The sequence below is a fragment of the Phoenix dactylifera genome, unplaced genomic scaffold (assembly GCF_009389715.1).
Source record: "Phoenix dactylifera cultivar Barhee BC4 unplaced genomic scaffold, palm_55x_up_171113_PBpolish2nd_filt_p 001873F, whole genome shotgun sequence".
Lineage (NCBI taxonomy): Eukaryota > Viridiplantae > Streptophyta > Magnoliopsida > Arecales > Arecaceae > Phoenix > Phoenix dactylifera.
The window spans coordinates 43046-60643 of record NW_024069163.1 but is presented as its reverse complement, the minus strand read 5'-3'; the positions used below and the strand labels follow the sequence as shown (position 1 = coordinate 60643).

General features: G+C 40.4%; 2 protein-coding genes across 2 annotated transcripts; both read left to right on the top strand.

The window, feature by feature from the left end:
* Window positions 1-12521: 12521 nt before the first annotated feature.
* LOC120109163 (alpha carbonic anhydrase 1, chloroplastic-like) lies at window positions 12522-14979 on the top strand. Its single transcript, XM_039122914.1, has 5 exons — window positions 12522-12701; window positions 13530-13636; window positions 14057-14159; window positions 14317-14499; window positions 14599-14979. Exons 1-5 carry the CDS (start codon window positions 12564-12566, stop codon window positions 14746-14748), a joined length of 681 nt encoding a protein of 226 aa, XP_038978842.1. The 5' UTR covers window positions 12522-12563; the 3' UTR covers window positions 14749-14979.
* A 911-nt stretch (window positions 14980-15890) lies between these two features.
* LOC103703228 lies at window positions 15891-17380 on the top strand. Its single transcript, XM_008786011.3, has one exon. The coding sequence runs from the start codon at window positions 15943-15945 to the stop codon at window positions 17164-17166; it is 1224 nt and encodes a 407-aa protein (XP_008784233.1). The 5' UTR covers window positions 15891-15942; the 3' UTR covers window positions 17167-17380.
* Window positions 17381-17598: the final 218 nt, after the last annotated feature.

Sequence of the window (17598 nt, the reverse complement as noted above, 5' to 3'; positions counted from 1 at the left end):
TTGGAGGTAAGGTAGAGAAAACCTGTACAACCAGATCAGCGAGAACCACTGTCGAAGATTGCTAAGAGGGTGTTTGGGGATACTCTAAGAAAGCTAGAGATTATGCTAAAATGTGATAAAAGTGAAGTTTGGAGCAAAATGGTTTGCAGATAGAAGATAAGGAAGTCAACAGATCAAAGAGAAGTGCGGATGCTAACAGCTCTATCTGTCACACTTCCGTCTTGCAGCTTTGATTGGTTTCATTTTCCTCCCTCAAATGATGAACAGTTCGATACTGAAATCTTAAAAGAACAGTTGTTCTAAATGTTATGTGGCAGTACAATGCGGTCTTATGCTGTTGTATAAAAATTCACAAGTTGATAGAGCAATTAAAATTCCACTGAGGGCAAAGTCGTCTGCTCTAAAACACAACCTAGACATTGACCATTTATGGTTTCTGCAGAACGGTTAGTTTCAATGAAGCGAAGAGATTTCAGATGACATGGTTTTTGGTCTTCAAAGATCCATGAGGACAAGTTCGTGTGGCCTTTTGCTCCATGGATTGAGTTACAGCATATGCATGTCACTATTTAGTGCTTTCCAGGTGGCAGCTGTGTCGAGAACAGCTTGGTGGAGACAGATGTAAGTAACTGAGAGGTTCAGGTTGGGATCACTGAGCTTGAACAGCTTTAGTGCTTGTTGATCAACATTCAGGAGTTGATGGCACCAAAATGTTGGAGCACTAATGCAGAATCTACTGAGCTTGAATTTGAAAAATACACCTATCATGCTTGAAGTGCATCCGTTCAACAGTTAGACCAAAAAGCATGGAAAGCAGGAAGAAGTTGTTCCAGATGCATTCCTTATGGAAAAAAAATGCTATAGAACATCCATGGAGATACACCATCAGTTCGAACGATTTTGCGAAAGATATCCCTGGGAAAAGTCTACAAAGTCGGCACAAAGAGAACAACCATCAAGTTGTGCCTGAACATTCATGGGGGCGTCTGGTGGAAGACTTCCCCCCTTTACTTTGCATAGATGTTTGACGAGAGAAGAAACCTCTTGCATGGATATTCTTTTCGACACTCACAGTCAATGCGAAGAGAGAAACTGTGTTGAATCATCTTTCCTTGTCACAAATAGGCTGATCTAGTAATAGCATGATAGCAGATTTCCACAGAGAGCGTGGATTTCTGATTGTGGATTGACCTGCTCTTTGCATCTGCAGTTTAACCCCCCCTTTGCACTGGCCTTCTGCATGGTGCACCGAAATAGCACTGGAAGGTGAAAGGAAGACCAAATAGAGCTCTGTGACATATGCAAATGCACAGTACGTCATATGTCAGATTGGAGTGATGTAAGGTTGCTCCAGATGTGCCCGACTCTGTAGCAAGAAGCAGGTCATGAAGCTTCTGGTACGGCTATATCATCTGATTGTGTCAATTAAATATACAGTTCTATTGTTGTAACACTGTGTTGAATAATAAAGCATAATTATACGATTGAATGGTGAGAACAGTTCACATCAGCACTTAATAACATTTAGCAAATTCATAATTTCATAATGGCAGCCCTGCATTATTTATCATATTTTTGTTAACTCGTGCGAGGTAATCTTCTTGGAACTGGTTCAGAATTGGAACTAACTGCAGTTGGCACTCTACAATTGTAAAATACTATTTTCTCGTTGACAGTTTATGCAGCTGAAATCATCAAGATCTGAACTTGATCAGTTTATTTCTTTTGCGTTTTTAAGAAGAAAACTTTTGCTGGCTCGTGATTTTTTGGGTTTGATAAGGAGTGTGTCTACTTTCTACGCATGGCTTTGAATTCAGAAACGTGCTAAAAATGAAAGCACATCGAGTCTTCATTAGAGAAATGTGCTTATATATGCTTGTCATTTTTTTTTGAGGAAAAATTTATTTATCTTATATGATTTAAATTGGTAAATGCCATGTATTGGATTATAAGGTTTTTTTTTTTTTAATAACTGAGAAGGGACAAAGCGTGACATTGGCAAATAAGATCAGATCGAAGTCAGCATATAAAGATGGAGGTTAATTATTTCAGTTCCATTATTCTTACTCTAATGTTTGGAGACCATCTACCACAAGTCACGTTTCAGCTTCCTATTGGTCAGAAGAGCGGTATCAGACCACAGAATCCGAGATTTTCCACCAACCATATTAACTATCAATTGTTAATTTGTTTCTTATTAATGCGCTTTTGGCCCACGAGATGCGAATCTAAAGTTTGCAGTTTTTTAGCTTTTGCCGACCAAACAGCCCCTCAATGAATGCTAAGTGGATATTTTAAGCACTACAGGACCTCTTTTGTTTGTTTTTTTTTTTTTTTTTTTTTTGAAAAAAAGAACACGACAAGGTACATCAAACACTATTTTTCCAATAGATAGAGATGAAGAACAAACTAGGTTTAGAAATATCTCTTATCCTTGTCTTTTGATCTTTAGACCAATCGTTAAGCAGAAGCAGATGCATCGGTTTCCACTCTATAGACCTTAAATTGTTAATTTATTTCTCTTACAACTAGTGAAAATTACAATTAACAAAAAATTTTCCAACCGGAATCAGATAAGCTCCGGACCAAGTCGGTCCAATCACAATTCGACTCATAAGATCAATCTGTCCTTGTCACCACCGCCTACTGCATGGGTGTAGCTACAATCTTCGGAATACGGATCACAGTAACCCATACATGAAGTGGAAGGCAAACCAAATGAATGGTTAAACACACAGAAGACCCCATGGGCGACATAAGTAAATTATTGGGTAATTAAGTGGTTCATGAGGCACGAAAATATTCACTTGGTTTTTTAAAACGAGTTTCCCAGCGACCAAGTCTGCAAGTACATGCACAATGAAATCTTTGTATATACTTGCTATGAAAAACTTGAAAAAAGAAGAACTTCATTTAACAATTTCCAGCAACTAACAAGATATCCATTCGGAAGCTTTAAAGGAGACGGAGTTGAGTATATGGCTCTTGGGCTATCCTCGCCTTTTCTAGCCAAGCAAGGTAATTAAGAAAAGAGGAGGAGAACCCCTACTCAGACACTCATCCGTATACATGCATGTAGGCTGGCGAAGCAAGCTTTTTCCATCCTATAAAGTTCTAAAAAGCACAGTAGTTGTAACTAGCAATCATTCCCTTCTGGTATGCTCTCCAAAGCAGGCCTCCACTCGATGCACTTCTCTTCACCATCACCACTTGTGCCATCATTGCTTGGTCCTCTCTGAACAAGAGATATCATACTGTCGAAGGTGACCCCTCCTCCCTTCAGCAGCAAGTCCTTCAACTCCTGCTTGCTGATGACCAGCTTGATCCTAACAACTCCATTTCCATTTCCGGTCTCCTTGAGTGGCGTCTTCGGAGGGACAAGATAGTAGAGCTGCCCGCTTCTCATATCGGTTGCAGGATCGAGATGGCCGATGACAGGAAGTGCATCGGAGATGGCATGCCCAGGGAATTCACATAGCAGTTGATGAACTTTCACAGGTGATTGGTATCTAAGGATTTCCCGTCCATTCCCATGATCTTGATCACTTCTTCTCCTGAAGAACTAGGCAATTCCCATCAATACTATATTTTCTGGTGCCTTATTAAGTTCTTCTGCTGGACCAGAAGGATTATTAAGGCCCCAAGGGTGAATGGTGGAGGGAGGATAGTAGAATTTAAAGAAGAGGTAGAGAAAAAGACCCTGACTTGGCGAAATATCCCAGGGTGCCCTAGACAAAGTATCCAGTAGACCCCCCATATTTAACTTTGTTTCCCCGGAACTGGAATTTAGTGGTCCGGACCAATTTTTTTTGATGAAAACTTGAGGTTCAGTATAATAAAATCTCTGTCTCATTACATTTATTGGATATCAATCTAAGCAAAAATCATGAAGATGAGATCGATTTAATCGGAGTCTTGACAGAGTAAGAAAAGTGCATCAAAGAGAGCACGAGATTTTTCTTTTCTTTTTCTTTTCTTTTTTTTGTAAGCCCTCAGAATACTTGCAACTACTTCATAAACAAGGCCCCGTGTAAAGAAACTTAAGGACAGTGAGGCAATGAGGGGTCTACCCTTTCAATTTCATTTGGCTTAGTGGGGAGATGGTTGGAGCAAAGAGGGACCACTCATTGCACGGCTAGTGGTTTGACCAACCAAGATACGAATGGGGCACTAGTGTGACCAGTCACCATTGAGTTGACATCCAGAGTGATCCCTTTAATCTCTTAAAATACATCAAAGGGCTTGTTTTGCATTATAAAGCGAGTAGATCTTTTGGTTTGAAGGAGTGTAATATACGTGTTACAATACCTCCCTCGTACTTCTTTTTCCTCATCATGCCCAATTTCATCTAGTGTGGTCCAATAGATTATTCAACAAAGATACTGGCAGAGTTTTATCACTGGACTTGAAATATGGCATTGTGAGGATTACATATACAATACATGCACACAACATACATATATACATACATACATACATACATATAAAAGATGGGGTCATGGTATGAGGTTATAAGGTGGTCCGATGAGATAAGCATGATTCATAGTGAATTTGGTGGGAAGATGGCTGAGTGGATGGTAGGATTATATTGTCAACAAGTAGCACGCCATGCCTCAAGAGGCTGCTACATGGCAGAAAACGATTCTTAATAATTATCTTCATTCACTGAACATCTCATCTCCCCGGTCGGACTCATTCAGTCGTTAATATTTTATAGTGATCGTATTGCGATTGCAAGTATCTGCAGAACCGACATTAAATAATAAGATATTGCATGGAACAAGAGATAATCTGTACTGAAGATCTAATTAATTCAAAATATACACATGCAAAATAAATGCTATCATGATAACATTGCATCAAAAAAATATGACTGATTAAATGGATAAGCATATTTCGCCGTCACCATATTTGCAAAGCCGCAAGAGAATCAAAACTCCATGAGGAGACGAAAGACAAGGATTTTTACGTGGTCCTCTTGCTTAATGGACTGGCAAGACCACTCACTTCACTTTTATTTAAAGTCTCCGAACTCAATTAATTTCTATACACCATTCATTTTTACACAATGATCTGCATTTTTTTTTTTTGATTGAAAGGGAGGCACAGAAGGATACGCCACCTGGCCCTATTAAACATCTGCATATTTAGACAAAAAGTTGAATCAGAAACAGTTCAGAAGTAATATCTTGCTATCATTTAAAAAGCCTTCAATCACACGCAAAGATTTTTCGCCTTTCTTCATCAGAGAAACAAAGCAAATTATATATATTGAGAAAGGTGATGGATTCATGACGTTGGTGCAACGTATTTCCACGAAGTTTCTTATTTCAGCAAGCACAGAAGTGCAGGACAAGCATCTTTCCTTTCCAACCCCCCTAGGAATTTTAATCTTTCTCATCGTCCCACTATGAAACCTTCACAAGCACCAATACTTAATCACAAAAATTTCTTCCCCATAACTTTAAACGTCCTTTTTTGAGCTTTTTGGCCATGGAAGCTGGGGGCCACACTAGCCAACGCGGCATCTCGTCTATGGATGTTTCATCCGGGTAGTGGCGCACCGCCGATAGACTTGCTAAGCTTGCAGGTCACAGTCGGGACTCAAAACAACCACCTAACATGAAACTGAGTTCTGAAACTTTCTATACCTTTAAAAAAAAAATATCACAAGCATGCGCTTCCTCTTGTTCAGTTTTAGTCTCTCTCGAAGACTTGCCTACCCGCACACTCTGAATTTCCATACTAAAAGCTGAACTTGAGGTAAGTTATGGCTGTATCTAGATGTCTTTTTGCTTTTTTATTGGAAGGGAGCTGTAACCTAGATGTCAAAAGACTTAGAAAGTTCTTTGGTATAGATGGTAGCCATGCAAATTCTTGACACATAAGTTTATACCAATCCTTTTTGCATAAACCCTGCTCTAAAAATTCTGAGCAACTTCTTGTCCTTTTTCTTTCTTTTCCCCCTTTTTTTTTTTTAATGTTGTTTTTTTCCTGTATGTGGTTCAACTTTTGGAACCCTGCATCACACGTTCAGGACCATATCAGAGGGCTAAAGAAGACTCGCTACCCTGGGTCCTCTGGCTTGCATGCCTTGGAACCTTGCTAAACATGGCTTATCGATCGAACACGTTGCAGCAGTGCACCAAGATGATTAAAAAGCATAGCCTGAATCCCTATCATGATGCTTGTCTGCGACATGTCCAAAATAGAATGGCATTCTGATGCTATCATTCATATTTCAGAATTTGGCATTCATTTCAAACTTTTGATGAGCAGAACGATGGGAAAAACCAGCATGCATTTTATTTCATGACGTGAAATGAATAAAAGCAAGGATGAGATAAAACAGGAGAAAAGAAAACATCCCAGCCAAGTAATCCAAATATCAGGCCCGCCTCCAAATGAGCTCTACTCGAAAATGGTCCAAACACAAACCTGGATGCCCATCTCCACTGCTGTACACTAATCACGCTGGTCTGGTTAGAAGGAAGGGCAGATACCGCATTAACACTAGATCTGGCCATCACAAACTACTTACGTCGCGATATCGCCTGCGTCCGCCATGAAAACAGCTCCAGCGTCCGGAAAAAGGGAAGAAGGAGAGAAAGAGAGAAGAGAAATGATGAGAGGAAAGAGGTAGGAGAGAGGAGGAGAGACGCGAGCAAGCCCGGGACCTGACCGGAAACCAGATAGCACTTCCCTATGATATGTGATTCATACAGTTCTAGACGAATACATCTAAGATGGCTAGAAAACAACAAGTTTCGGAGCACTCTAAGCAACTCCTCCTCCAACCTACACGATACCTCTGGAGTGACTAGCCATATACGAGGCCATTCAGTCTGTGGCCGTTAGCCTCTTTGAATATGTGCTTGGCTTGAATGTCACACGGCTACTGATCATAGTCTGGATATCCCAAAGTAAGAGGTGTACCCTTCTACATTTCTGGTGCCATTCTAAATTCAGCTAATCACTGTAAATGAATCGTCCTCAACACAACTACAAGTCTACACACATACGACATGGCCCATAATTAAAAACGTTCAGTAGCTCGTACTGAATAAATTTATACGATACGTGGCGGCAAAAGAAGTGCTGCTGCTGCACAACATTTACCACGCGTGCCCCTAAAGAGTGTGCGGTTCTCTGAGCCTCGTCGGCTGCTCAACCTGTTAAGTGCTTTCACTCAAACTTGCAAAGCTAGTGGTCCTTATGTGGGACAAAGGGATGTCTCTCGAATTGACATCCCGACCTCAAGCAACCTGCCAGGCAATGCTCCTGGAAAAGGCAGGCCTTTAGATAGTTCTTAGCCAGTGGACATTTGTGGTTGGCTGTCAGTCCTCCAGCTTTCGGGTTTTTTTTTTTTTTTTAAATACGAAATTAATTAGCGCTAGTTAGACACCGCTAAATGTGTGGAAAAGTAAAGAGTGCAAAGAAGAGAGAATCTCTCTATATATGGCACAGAAAATCTTCGGAGTGCCAGGGCACAAAAAGCAACCCAATCTGCTGCCAAGTCTGTTTGCCTTCCGAAACACAATTGCCACACGCAGACCATCCATCCTCTGAGCTAAGTCTACAGTCTCTCTGATTGAGAGCACACCAGAAAACACGCGTATAGTGACGGAGATTCCCGTCACTATACCGTGTTTCCGGTTACTAATATGGAATTGGACCGGAGCTCCCGTCACTGACTTGGTTACAAAAACACGCGTCACTAATTACCGTGACGGCGGAATTTCCGTCACTAACTCCCGTGACAGAACGCCGTCACTAAGCCGTTACAAATTCAAGAATTAAAAATTTAAGAAATTATGTATTTTTTGTCACTATCTAGTTGCGGAGTTAGTGACGAAGGTAATAGAATCACTGTTTTGTCACAGAATGCGGCACAAGTTTGATCACGCTGATCTGTCACAACCTTTAGTGACAGATTTAGTCGTCACAGACATGGTCACACATTTTGTCACTACATTTGTCATTAATCCGTCACTAACCTAGTGATAAAGTTTACCGTTACTAATTGGTTACAAACGCGCTGAGCAAAATCAATTTATTAACCAAAATCCTGTCACTAAGTTTATGACTGCTCGTCACATATTGGTAAACAATTTAGTAACCAAAATTTGGTCACCGAACAATCTAAATAACCTGGTACATTTGTGACATTGATTGGCTCATAATAATAATAAAATAATAATATCATTAAAGCAAAGGCATTCAAATTACGCAAAATCATTTTAAATGTCATTCAAAATTGGCATCAACATGTCGAATCCATCAAAATCAAAGTCTAAAAATATGTCATAAAGATCAACAGAATTTCATTCCTCCTAGGAATGCAAGGACCTATCATCTAAGGCAAAAACAACAAATGAAGCATGGATCAGCAGAACGAGAATCACCATTACACCCCACGATCTGCATGCCTTGTTCCAAAGCCAATCTCTTCTCTCATCTTTTGAAGAACTCCTCTTGCCATTTTTTCTTTTCCTCTCAAGAATACGTAGAAGGTCTTCATGAGTGTACAGTCTGGAGCTTGACTTGTAGAGGTGGAAGAGGATGATGATGCCCAAAATTCTAGTGAGATCCTCTAGGGGACTAAAGCCATAGACATGCCATGAGTTGGGACACCAGTTGCCTCAACCAACAAGTCATAATCACGTGGAGGAGCATCTGAGGTGGAGGCATCACCATATTTTTTGGAGTATTCAGCTGAATACTTTGCCTGCCAGTTGATTTAAAAGAAGAGAAAAACATTATGGTGGATCAAACAAGAGATAAACATGAGCAAGGCTCAATAATATTTATGAATCATAAAAAAAATTATACTTACCATGACAGCTTCACTTCTCTTATCTACATATCCTCCCCATGCCTTGCTTTGTCTTATGCGTCCGATTAAAAGATTCAACTATTGTTGGCTCCCTACCTAACTTTAATTTATACAAAAGAGAAAAGAAAAAAAATCATTAACATATAATGGGCTAATTTAAGATGATTGAACAATAATATAAAAATTATTATAGAAATCTAATTGAATAAAAGATATGTACCAGTCGTTCGTCATGATTGACAAAATGCGATTGATCCTCCACAGTGTTTAGAGATTGCTACCATTCTTCATGGTGTTTCTATTATTTTTGTTGGCTTCTGATTTCTTCTTCCATTTTGGGGGAGATCCCAAATATCAATTAGCTTATTCCAATTTTCTCTAGAGATCAATTAGGAGGTTTATCACGGGCTTTATTTAAATCTCCTTTGCTTCCAAAAGCTTTTGGCTTCTGACCCTCCCTAATGAGGTTTGTCAACCGTCGCTGACAATGCTTGTCCCAAACTTGATGCACATGATGCAATTGTCCTGGAAGAATTGTGTGTATCTCCTAACAAAAAAAAGGTCGCAAGTAATCAGACTTATTAATTGGCATGTGTAACAAGGGCAAAAGTTAATGATAAGAAATATAAATTAATTACATCACCCTCAAATTTTGTTCTAACATTTCAACTTTAGCATGTGTAGGGACCTCCCCTCCATGACAACCACGGACCATTGAAAAAATTGGGCGCATGATAGCAACAGCTTTGTGACTGACCTCATATCAAGAAACCTGCAATTTAAAAAATATTCATTAGAAAATAAATTAAAATACTTTAAATGCAACAAACACATAAATTCAAATTAGTGATATAAGAAAGTGATATTTTCATACATTCCTCTTGTGCACCTAACAATCACTTTTTCATTTGCATCAACAGGGGCTTTAAGGGTTGGTTCTCGGCATTGCTTTGTCGTGGATCAATCCCAAGTTCATCATTATCTGATCCTCCATTCATTGTATCCTCATGATTTTGCACTGCACCATTCATTTCTTCATCGTTTATTTCCTTTCATTTGTATCCCACCTCTTCAATCATGTCCCCCATCAGGGAATGTAATCATCATCATCATGACAATCCTCGACACACTCAGGCAACTTAGAAGGTTGAGAAGGAACTTGAGTAGCAGCCAGTATTAAAGCTGCTTTTCCCATTACCTCTTGGTTTCCCTTTTTTCTTTGGCCATAACTGGCACAACAAATAAAAAGTTGTAGTTAGTTCACAATGTAAATGTCAAACAAATCCAATCAAAGTAAAGAACAATCAGTGGACCTGTTGCTTTCCCTTTGCTCTTTTCTCATGTCTGCACAATTATAATTTATTAAGTCTAAAATTAGTTATATTAGCATTCACAAAGTTGCATGTTGTATTTTAATCTTTCCGGGGTGGCTATCGATCATATCTATCCACACCTCGAATCCAGTCAATCACCACAGAGGAATCTCCCTTCAAGGTACACCCTCTTCGGTTCCAAGAGACCTCATCGCATATGACAACCCCTTCCATGCAGCCCGAAGCTCTGCTCCTGCAACAGTGATCCCAGGTGTGCGCCGACCCCCTAGCTGCTACTAGCCTGCCAAATGAAATCTCTGATCACATATCTGCCACCGTCCAGCCGTGCCATCCACCGATCTAACTACCATCGAAGTTCACTTTGAGATGACCAAACAACCAACTCAACTTATCTTTTGCAGAAGCAATAAATCTTCTGATTAAAAGGAAGATATATATATACATGGTATCCTCCAAACATCAACTTAATCTGCTCGTTGTAATGAAATGATCAACCATGCATGAACAATGGTTTTATTGTCGACTTCTGCAAGTATAATTCACTCACTACCTGCTTTCAGTTCATCTACTTTGCCGATCTTTACCCACCATGCATCATGCCCAGGTGTTGTATCCGGTCTATATTAAGCTCTTCTTTTCCTGTTCGCTATTGCTGATTTATTAACGCATTCAAATCAACCGTGAATCGCGGTGGATCTATCGCAATGCATGCAAGGAAAAGGTGTTGCTGCATATAGAGATTCGACGCCAATGTGAGTCCAAAGCAAAGCAAATTGAAGAAGGAATATGTCGACAGATGTGGCTTTCTCCCATCTTCATTGGCTACCTCCTGCGATCCTGAACTAACAACCCTTTGGCTTCCTAAGATAATATATAGCATGGAAGATCAACAATAGCAGTTCAGATTACAGTATCCAGAAAGCTACCATTTCATATTTTTGTTCTTTTTTTATAAGAAAAGACCTCATTAGAGTACTTTTCCTCGTCTAGTTTCCTGTCATGGCATTACAGCCATATCTTTCACCTATGACGTCGGAATCACAGCTTTTTAACATGGCTTCTTTTAAGAAAGTGAACCTGCACGGCATTTTGTCGGTTTATATATATGCATCATTCCACCCAAATCATTTCGTGGGGGCAAAAAAAAAAAAAAGCTTGCTGAGAATTGTCGTACATCCACACACCCAAGATGCTTTAGTCGTAATCAAGGAACCGGAAGATGTTGCCCAAATCTTTGTTCTTTTTCTCTTTGCAAAAGTAAAGCATCATTCTTGCCGTGCTTTGCGATGTAATTAAAAGCTGTGATATGGTACCAGACTTCTTACTTCTCAGATCCTTGTGATTCCTTTGATTTGAGTTGGTTTAGATGACACATGCACGGCCAACCTGCCACATAAACATGGTTGAACACCCAGCTTATGTCATCATGACAATTGGGCTAATCCAAAGAACACCCAGAGTTGTCTTGTGATGTGGAAAACCCACAAAACACTACCTTAAATACGTACTTAATTTTTGCAGCTTTAACTAAACCAGCCCACCCTCCTTCCCTTCCTCCTCGAGATTGGTTACATAATAGATGAGACCACCCCCACAGAGACAAGGGAAGACACATAGAGAGGGAAAAGAGATGACAACGGCCGCATGGAAAGCTATCTTTGCAATGGTATTAGCATCCGTTCTTCTGGTCGATGCTGACGATGCACACGTATGAGACTTCATTTTTCTTTCTTTTACTCTTGAGTCGTACGTTCTTTTGATTTTGTCATGAATGAATGGATGAACTGGTGGTCGATAATTTGTTATTTTTGTCCTCCAAATAAGTGGGGTGCCATTTTTCAGCTTTCACGTTACGTTTGTTATTTACTCTGGATTCTTACTTATGACCCCCTCTGTTTACAGACATGCCTTTCCCTCAGTTTAGTAGAGAGAAGCGTTTCTTTTCCCCATTTTGTTTTATTGTCATACGGTTGATGATTTATAGAAGACGCTGCTTTAAATATTAGTAGCTCTTCTTGCTTGTGATGATTTTTTCCCTTCTGTTCTTTTGTTTATCTCTGTTCGACAGAAGTATATAAATCTGGATATAGTTGATAGGTCGTTGTTAATGCGATATTATTAATTTATATAATCATTGTTGAATCTGGATATAATGGTTAAAAAAATGCTGTGATTCATACGATAAACAGTCATTGTCATTGATTTCATACTAAGTGTTTGACGATAATTGAAAGAATAGGAAACTGTTTTACGCTGTTAACATCTATTTACTTCTGTTGATTTACCATTGTTTGTTCTGCTTTCACTTTTATGGTCAACTGGAGCAGTTAAGTTTGGATATAGTGGGATCAATTGGCCCTGAAAAATGGGCAAGCTTGAGCCCTGGCTATCAGATGTGCTCGAAAGGAGAACGCCAATCTCCGGTCAACATCGATAAGAGCAAATTGGCTTATAACCCGGGTTTGGCAGCTCTGGAGAGGAATTATGTTCCTGCAAATGCCACCCTTGTTAACAAGGGCTACCAAATTGCGGTTTGTTCCTAAAACTCATCATCTTTTTTTTTGTAACAGATGATATAAAAACAAGAACATAAGAAGGGGAGCAATGAAGACCTCAGCAATGATTCCTGTGAAAGCAATGTGTGTTTTAGCTAAAGAGCAACATATCTGTATTAATTATTCTTTAGGCCTCCATTTTTTGGGCATATAATTGATTTGACAAAAGTATGAGGTAACTCCATTTTTTTTTTTTTGAAGTTCTTGAATCATTATTATCTTTCATACTTTTAATTATGCGGAGAACAATTTATGTGTAAATAGTTTCCAACCAATTACCAATAGCAAACATTACGTGGTACACATTAATCATTTCACAACTTATCCATGGAATACTCATGAAGAGTTGAATTTTTCACCATTGTTTATCTTGTTATTTATCGCTATTCTTGTCTCTCCCATCCCATGCCTAAGTACAAGTGCATGCAGTACTTATCGATAATTCTGTGCACTCTTTAGAGCTTCTTACAGTCGTTAATTTCCTGAACTGTTTCTAATGTCTAGTGTTCTTCCCCAAATGTCAAACCAGAATATTTAGATAGGTGCAGGACTTGCCGGTCCATTGGGTCTATGTTGCTGCATTTGTAACATATAAATGAAAGCTTCTTTGTACCATTACTCTTGACAATGCTTCTATGCTTGATATGAGTGGATCATCAAGTCTTTAGGATCATAATACTGCAGTTTTTTTTTAAAGAGGATACAATCTGCAGGCTTCTAGGATCCATGTTTTAGGCTTTCTAATTGTACTGTAAAACAATAGTCAATCAACTGAAGTACTAAGATACCTGGTCTTTCTTGTAGCTCCTATTTGATAAAAATGTGGGGACTCTGGTGGTAGATGGAAAGAACTATAGCCTGAAATCTGTGCATTGGCATTCACCTTCTGAGCACACCATCAATGGCAAACGGTATGTACCATCTTTGACGAATGATAACAAACTTGATGCTGTATTAAAAGAGGATAATTACCAGGTCCATTTCTCTTTGTGAGAAGTGTAGTTTCTGATCAAATTGAAGATGTGCAGGCCGGCTAGCTGGTTGGCACTCTTCTCCTAAAGTATTGCTCATGGACGAAATCCAGGACTCGAACTCTGATGGTAGAACATTGCAATTGTATCGCTAAATAAATAGATAGATAGATAGATAAATATGCAGTTGAAACAAAGCGAAGAGCTATTGTGCGTCCTTCTAATACAAGAGCAACCAGTTAGGGTCTTTCCAATTGTACACGACGTAGGACTCACCAAATGACATAACAAATCTTGATTTGGTTTTCACTTCACCATGCTGCTTTTTCTTTTCATCATGAGATAACCATTTCAATACAGATTCGCCGTGGAGCTTCACATGGTCCACATGAGCGACAATGGTAGGATTGCTGTGGTGGCAATCCTGTATCAGATCGGCCGACGTGATCCTTTTGTTGTCCAGGTACAAGTACCTCTAATGAGCTGCAAGTACTTACAACCAAATTGTGCTCAAAATATCCAAGGTTGGAGAAGATGCATTGAGAGAGACTTTGATCAAAGCACTGGTTCCTCCTTCATGGTTGTAAGTTGCAGCTGACATGGTTTGTGGCGGATCGCAGATAGAGAGGAAGCTGAAGGAATTGGCTGAGGAGGCTTGCAAAGGAGATGAGGAGGCACACGTTCCGGTTGGAGTTGTGCATACAAGGTCCTTAAAACGCCACAGCAGCAAGTACTTCAGATATTCTGGATCCCTCACCACACCACCATGCACTGAGAATGTCATCTGGAGCATCCTTGGCAAGGTATGTGTCTTCCACCTTCAACACAGTAGAAATGAGTGGTTTCCTCTTCTTCCACTAATTTGCATGTTTGTGGAACTACATATGTTTTGCTTGTCATAGGTGAGAGAGATGGCCGAGGAACAATTAGCTGCACTGCAAGCACCTTTGAGTCAGGAGAATCGAAACAATGCGAGACCCACGCAGCCATTGAATTACAGGGCTGTGCAGCTCTATCATGAGTCAAGAAAACATGATGAATACTCTCGCTAATCGTATGATGATTATGATGTTGTGAGACATAACATGCATCGATCATTAGACATGCAAGTATACTATATTGGCGTCGATTGGGATCTTCTTAAGAGGATTAGTTTATTGTTGGAATGATGCGCAAGAGTTTGAACCATTTTGATCCCAAATGGATTAATAGCTCTAGATCTGTAATTTTTTTGCTGTCACCAATAAAATAAAGCCTTGAGCGTGCCTCTGAGGATTTGTTTCTTTTGATTCTTCCATACATTTTGATTTGCTTGTAACTGTGGTGCTAGCCATTTTTTGATTAGAAATAGCCTCAAAGATGCACCTATTACTGGCCTAACGGAGAATTGAGGGAGGTTTGATGCTCTGAAAATAATTCCTTTTCCTTTCCTTTATAAAATGGTGGAAATGGCCTAATGGTTTATGTTTCCAAGAAATATATCTATCTAATGGTTCAATTTTCCAAAAGAATATATATATATATATATATATATATATATATATATATATATATATATATATATATATATATATATATATATATATATATATATATATATATATATATATATATATATTTAATATTTCTTATAAGTGTAATTTATGATGCAAACACTCATGCATAACAAAATTGCTATTAGTTTGTGTCCTTCATGGGAAACGCCAACCAAACTGAAGGGTTACTACATTCACATACATGCGGACATGATGGAAGTATTATTTGACCCATGGTAGATACCAATATGCTTGATGCATGCGGTATCGTCCAACGTGGCATTGGCCACACTTCAACCTTCCAATAAGAGCAAGATACCTTTCATGTATATGTCCAATGGACATAGTTCTATTTCCCCATCCATCCCATGCATCCAGCACTCTGATGCACATACATGCTATATTGGATATTTGGATGGCCACACGTACGTCGTTTCGTGGGTGCAGGGCAGGCGAAGCCATGCCCAACCCCCAAGGCCCAAGCTTTCGACCGATCGGACCGAAAGCCCACTGGGACCCATCGCTCCGAGGAACGAAGCCGAGAAATTTCTGACCGTTGGGGGGCGTCATTACAAAGTTAATAAAAAAAAGACGAACCCCATGACCGTTACATTTCAAACATATAAAACATCGCCACCAAAGAACACGGAGAGAGAGAGAGAGAGAGAGAGGAAAGAAAAGAGACCAACGGGTAAAAGCAGAGAAGAAGTCATGGGTTGCATCTCCTCCAAACTTCTGGCTGCAACCGATCTAGATAGGGAGGTCCGCTTTTACGGCAGCAAGGCAGCCGCCGGCGATTGCCCGAACCACGTCGTCTTGCTCGCTTCAAGCACCTATGGAGTACTAAATCTCGACAGGAGCGAAGACAAGGGGAAAGAAGATGAAGATGAAGAAGAAGAGTTTGCGACCAAGAAATGGAACAGATGTTCTCCGGCTTCTATGATTCGTCCATCCAAGAGAAGGGTTCTGAAGGAAGAGCCCTCAGAGATCATCAATGCATGGGAATTGATGGGGGATCTCGACGAAGAGATGTACATTTGGTCTCCGTTGAAGAAATCCCACGCCCCGATGCGTCCATCTTCTCCGGCCAAGGTCACGGCGACGCCCAAGAAGCAGAGGAAGAAATCAGTAGGGAAGGAGAATAGCCCTCTTGGTCAGGGTTCAGAAAGGTCGGATCTTGATTCCAACAGGGTCTTGAGACCCTTCAGTTCCTTCGAGAATGCGCAATGGGTTGGATCGGTTTCAACGATTCCGAAGAAGAACACCCCCACCAGTGCCACCATGCAGAAATCAGGGAGAGACTATGGGGGTTCGGGGTCGAGACGAAGTCTTAGTCCTTTGTTTGATCCAGAGCTCCTTGCTTCACTTGAAAAAGCGCACCATGAAGAGGGAGAACAGATCAAGAAGATGATAGATCCTGCTCGAAGGCACCGAAGGGGCCATGATTTGGGCTTGCTGCTGCAGTCCTTTCAGGAGAAATGCCCGCCAGGTGGGGAGAACGTTGTGATCTTGTATACAACGACGCTGAGGGGAATCAGGAAAACCTATGAAGACTGCAATGCTGTTAGGTGCGCAATCGAGTCTCACGATGTTAGGACTGTGGAGAGGGACATCTCGATGGACTCGGGATACAGGGAGGAACTAAGGTTGCTGATGGGGGAAAAGGAGGTGAGGGTCCCTGTGGTCTTTGTGAAGGGGAGGTTGATTGGTGGCGCCGAGGAGGTCTTGGAGTTGGAGGAGGAAGGGAAATTGGGATTGTTATTGGAGGGGATCCCGAGGGCAGAGTCGTGGTGTAAGGGCTGTGGAGGGATGAGGTTCGTTATGTGCATGGATTGCAATGGCAGCTGCAAGGTGTTGGACAGGGAGCAGAAGAAGATGGTGAGGTGTGGACGGTGCAATGAGAATGGATTGATTCACTGCCCCCTATGCTGCTAAGAAATTGCAGGAGGATTTCCCTCTCCTTTTGCTAATTTGAGAGGTTTGTTTAATCCAACCTACCAAGTCTTCTGTCTTTTTTTTTTTTATTCATTGTGTGTGTTTTGTAAGACCAATAGACTGTCAGAATGGGTCCTCCGCCCTCAAAAGAGATCAGATATCTCTGCTGTATGTGTCTGATTAATTCGATGTAGCGTCCACTTTTAAGCTTGCATCCAGGATCTATAGAAGGGTTGCAAACCACTAAGGTTCAGATCATCACAGGTAAAAATAATTGATACCATGGTATGGAAACAGAGGCATCATGTTGCGTTTGTAGAGATTACAAGTTACTGGCTCATACTTCTCTCATTACATTATGTTAATTTCGGACCAAGAACAGCAGAGCCATGTGGCATAATAACAAATTGCAATTCTGTGTTCCCTCACACT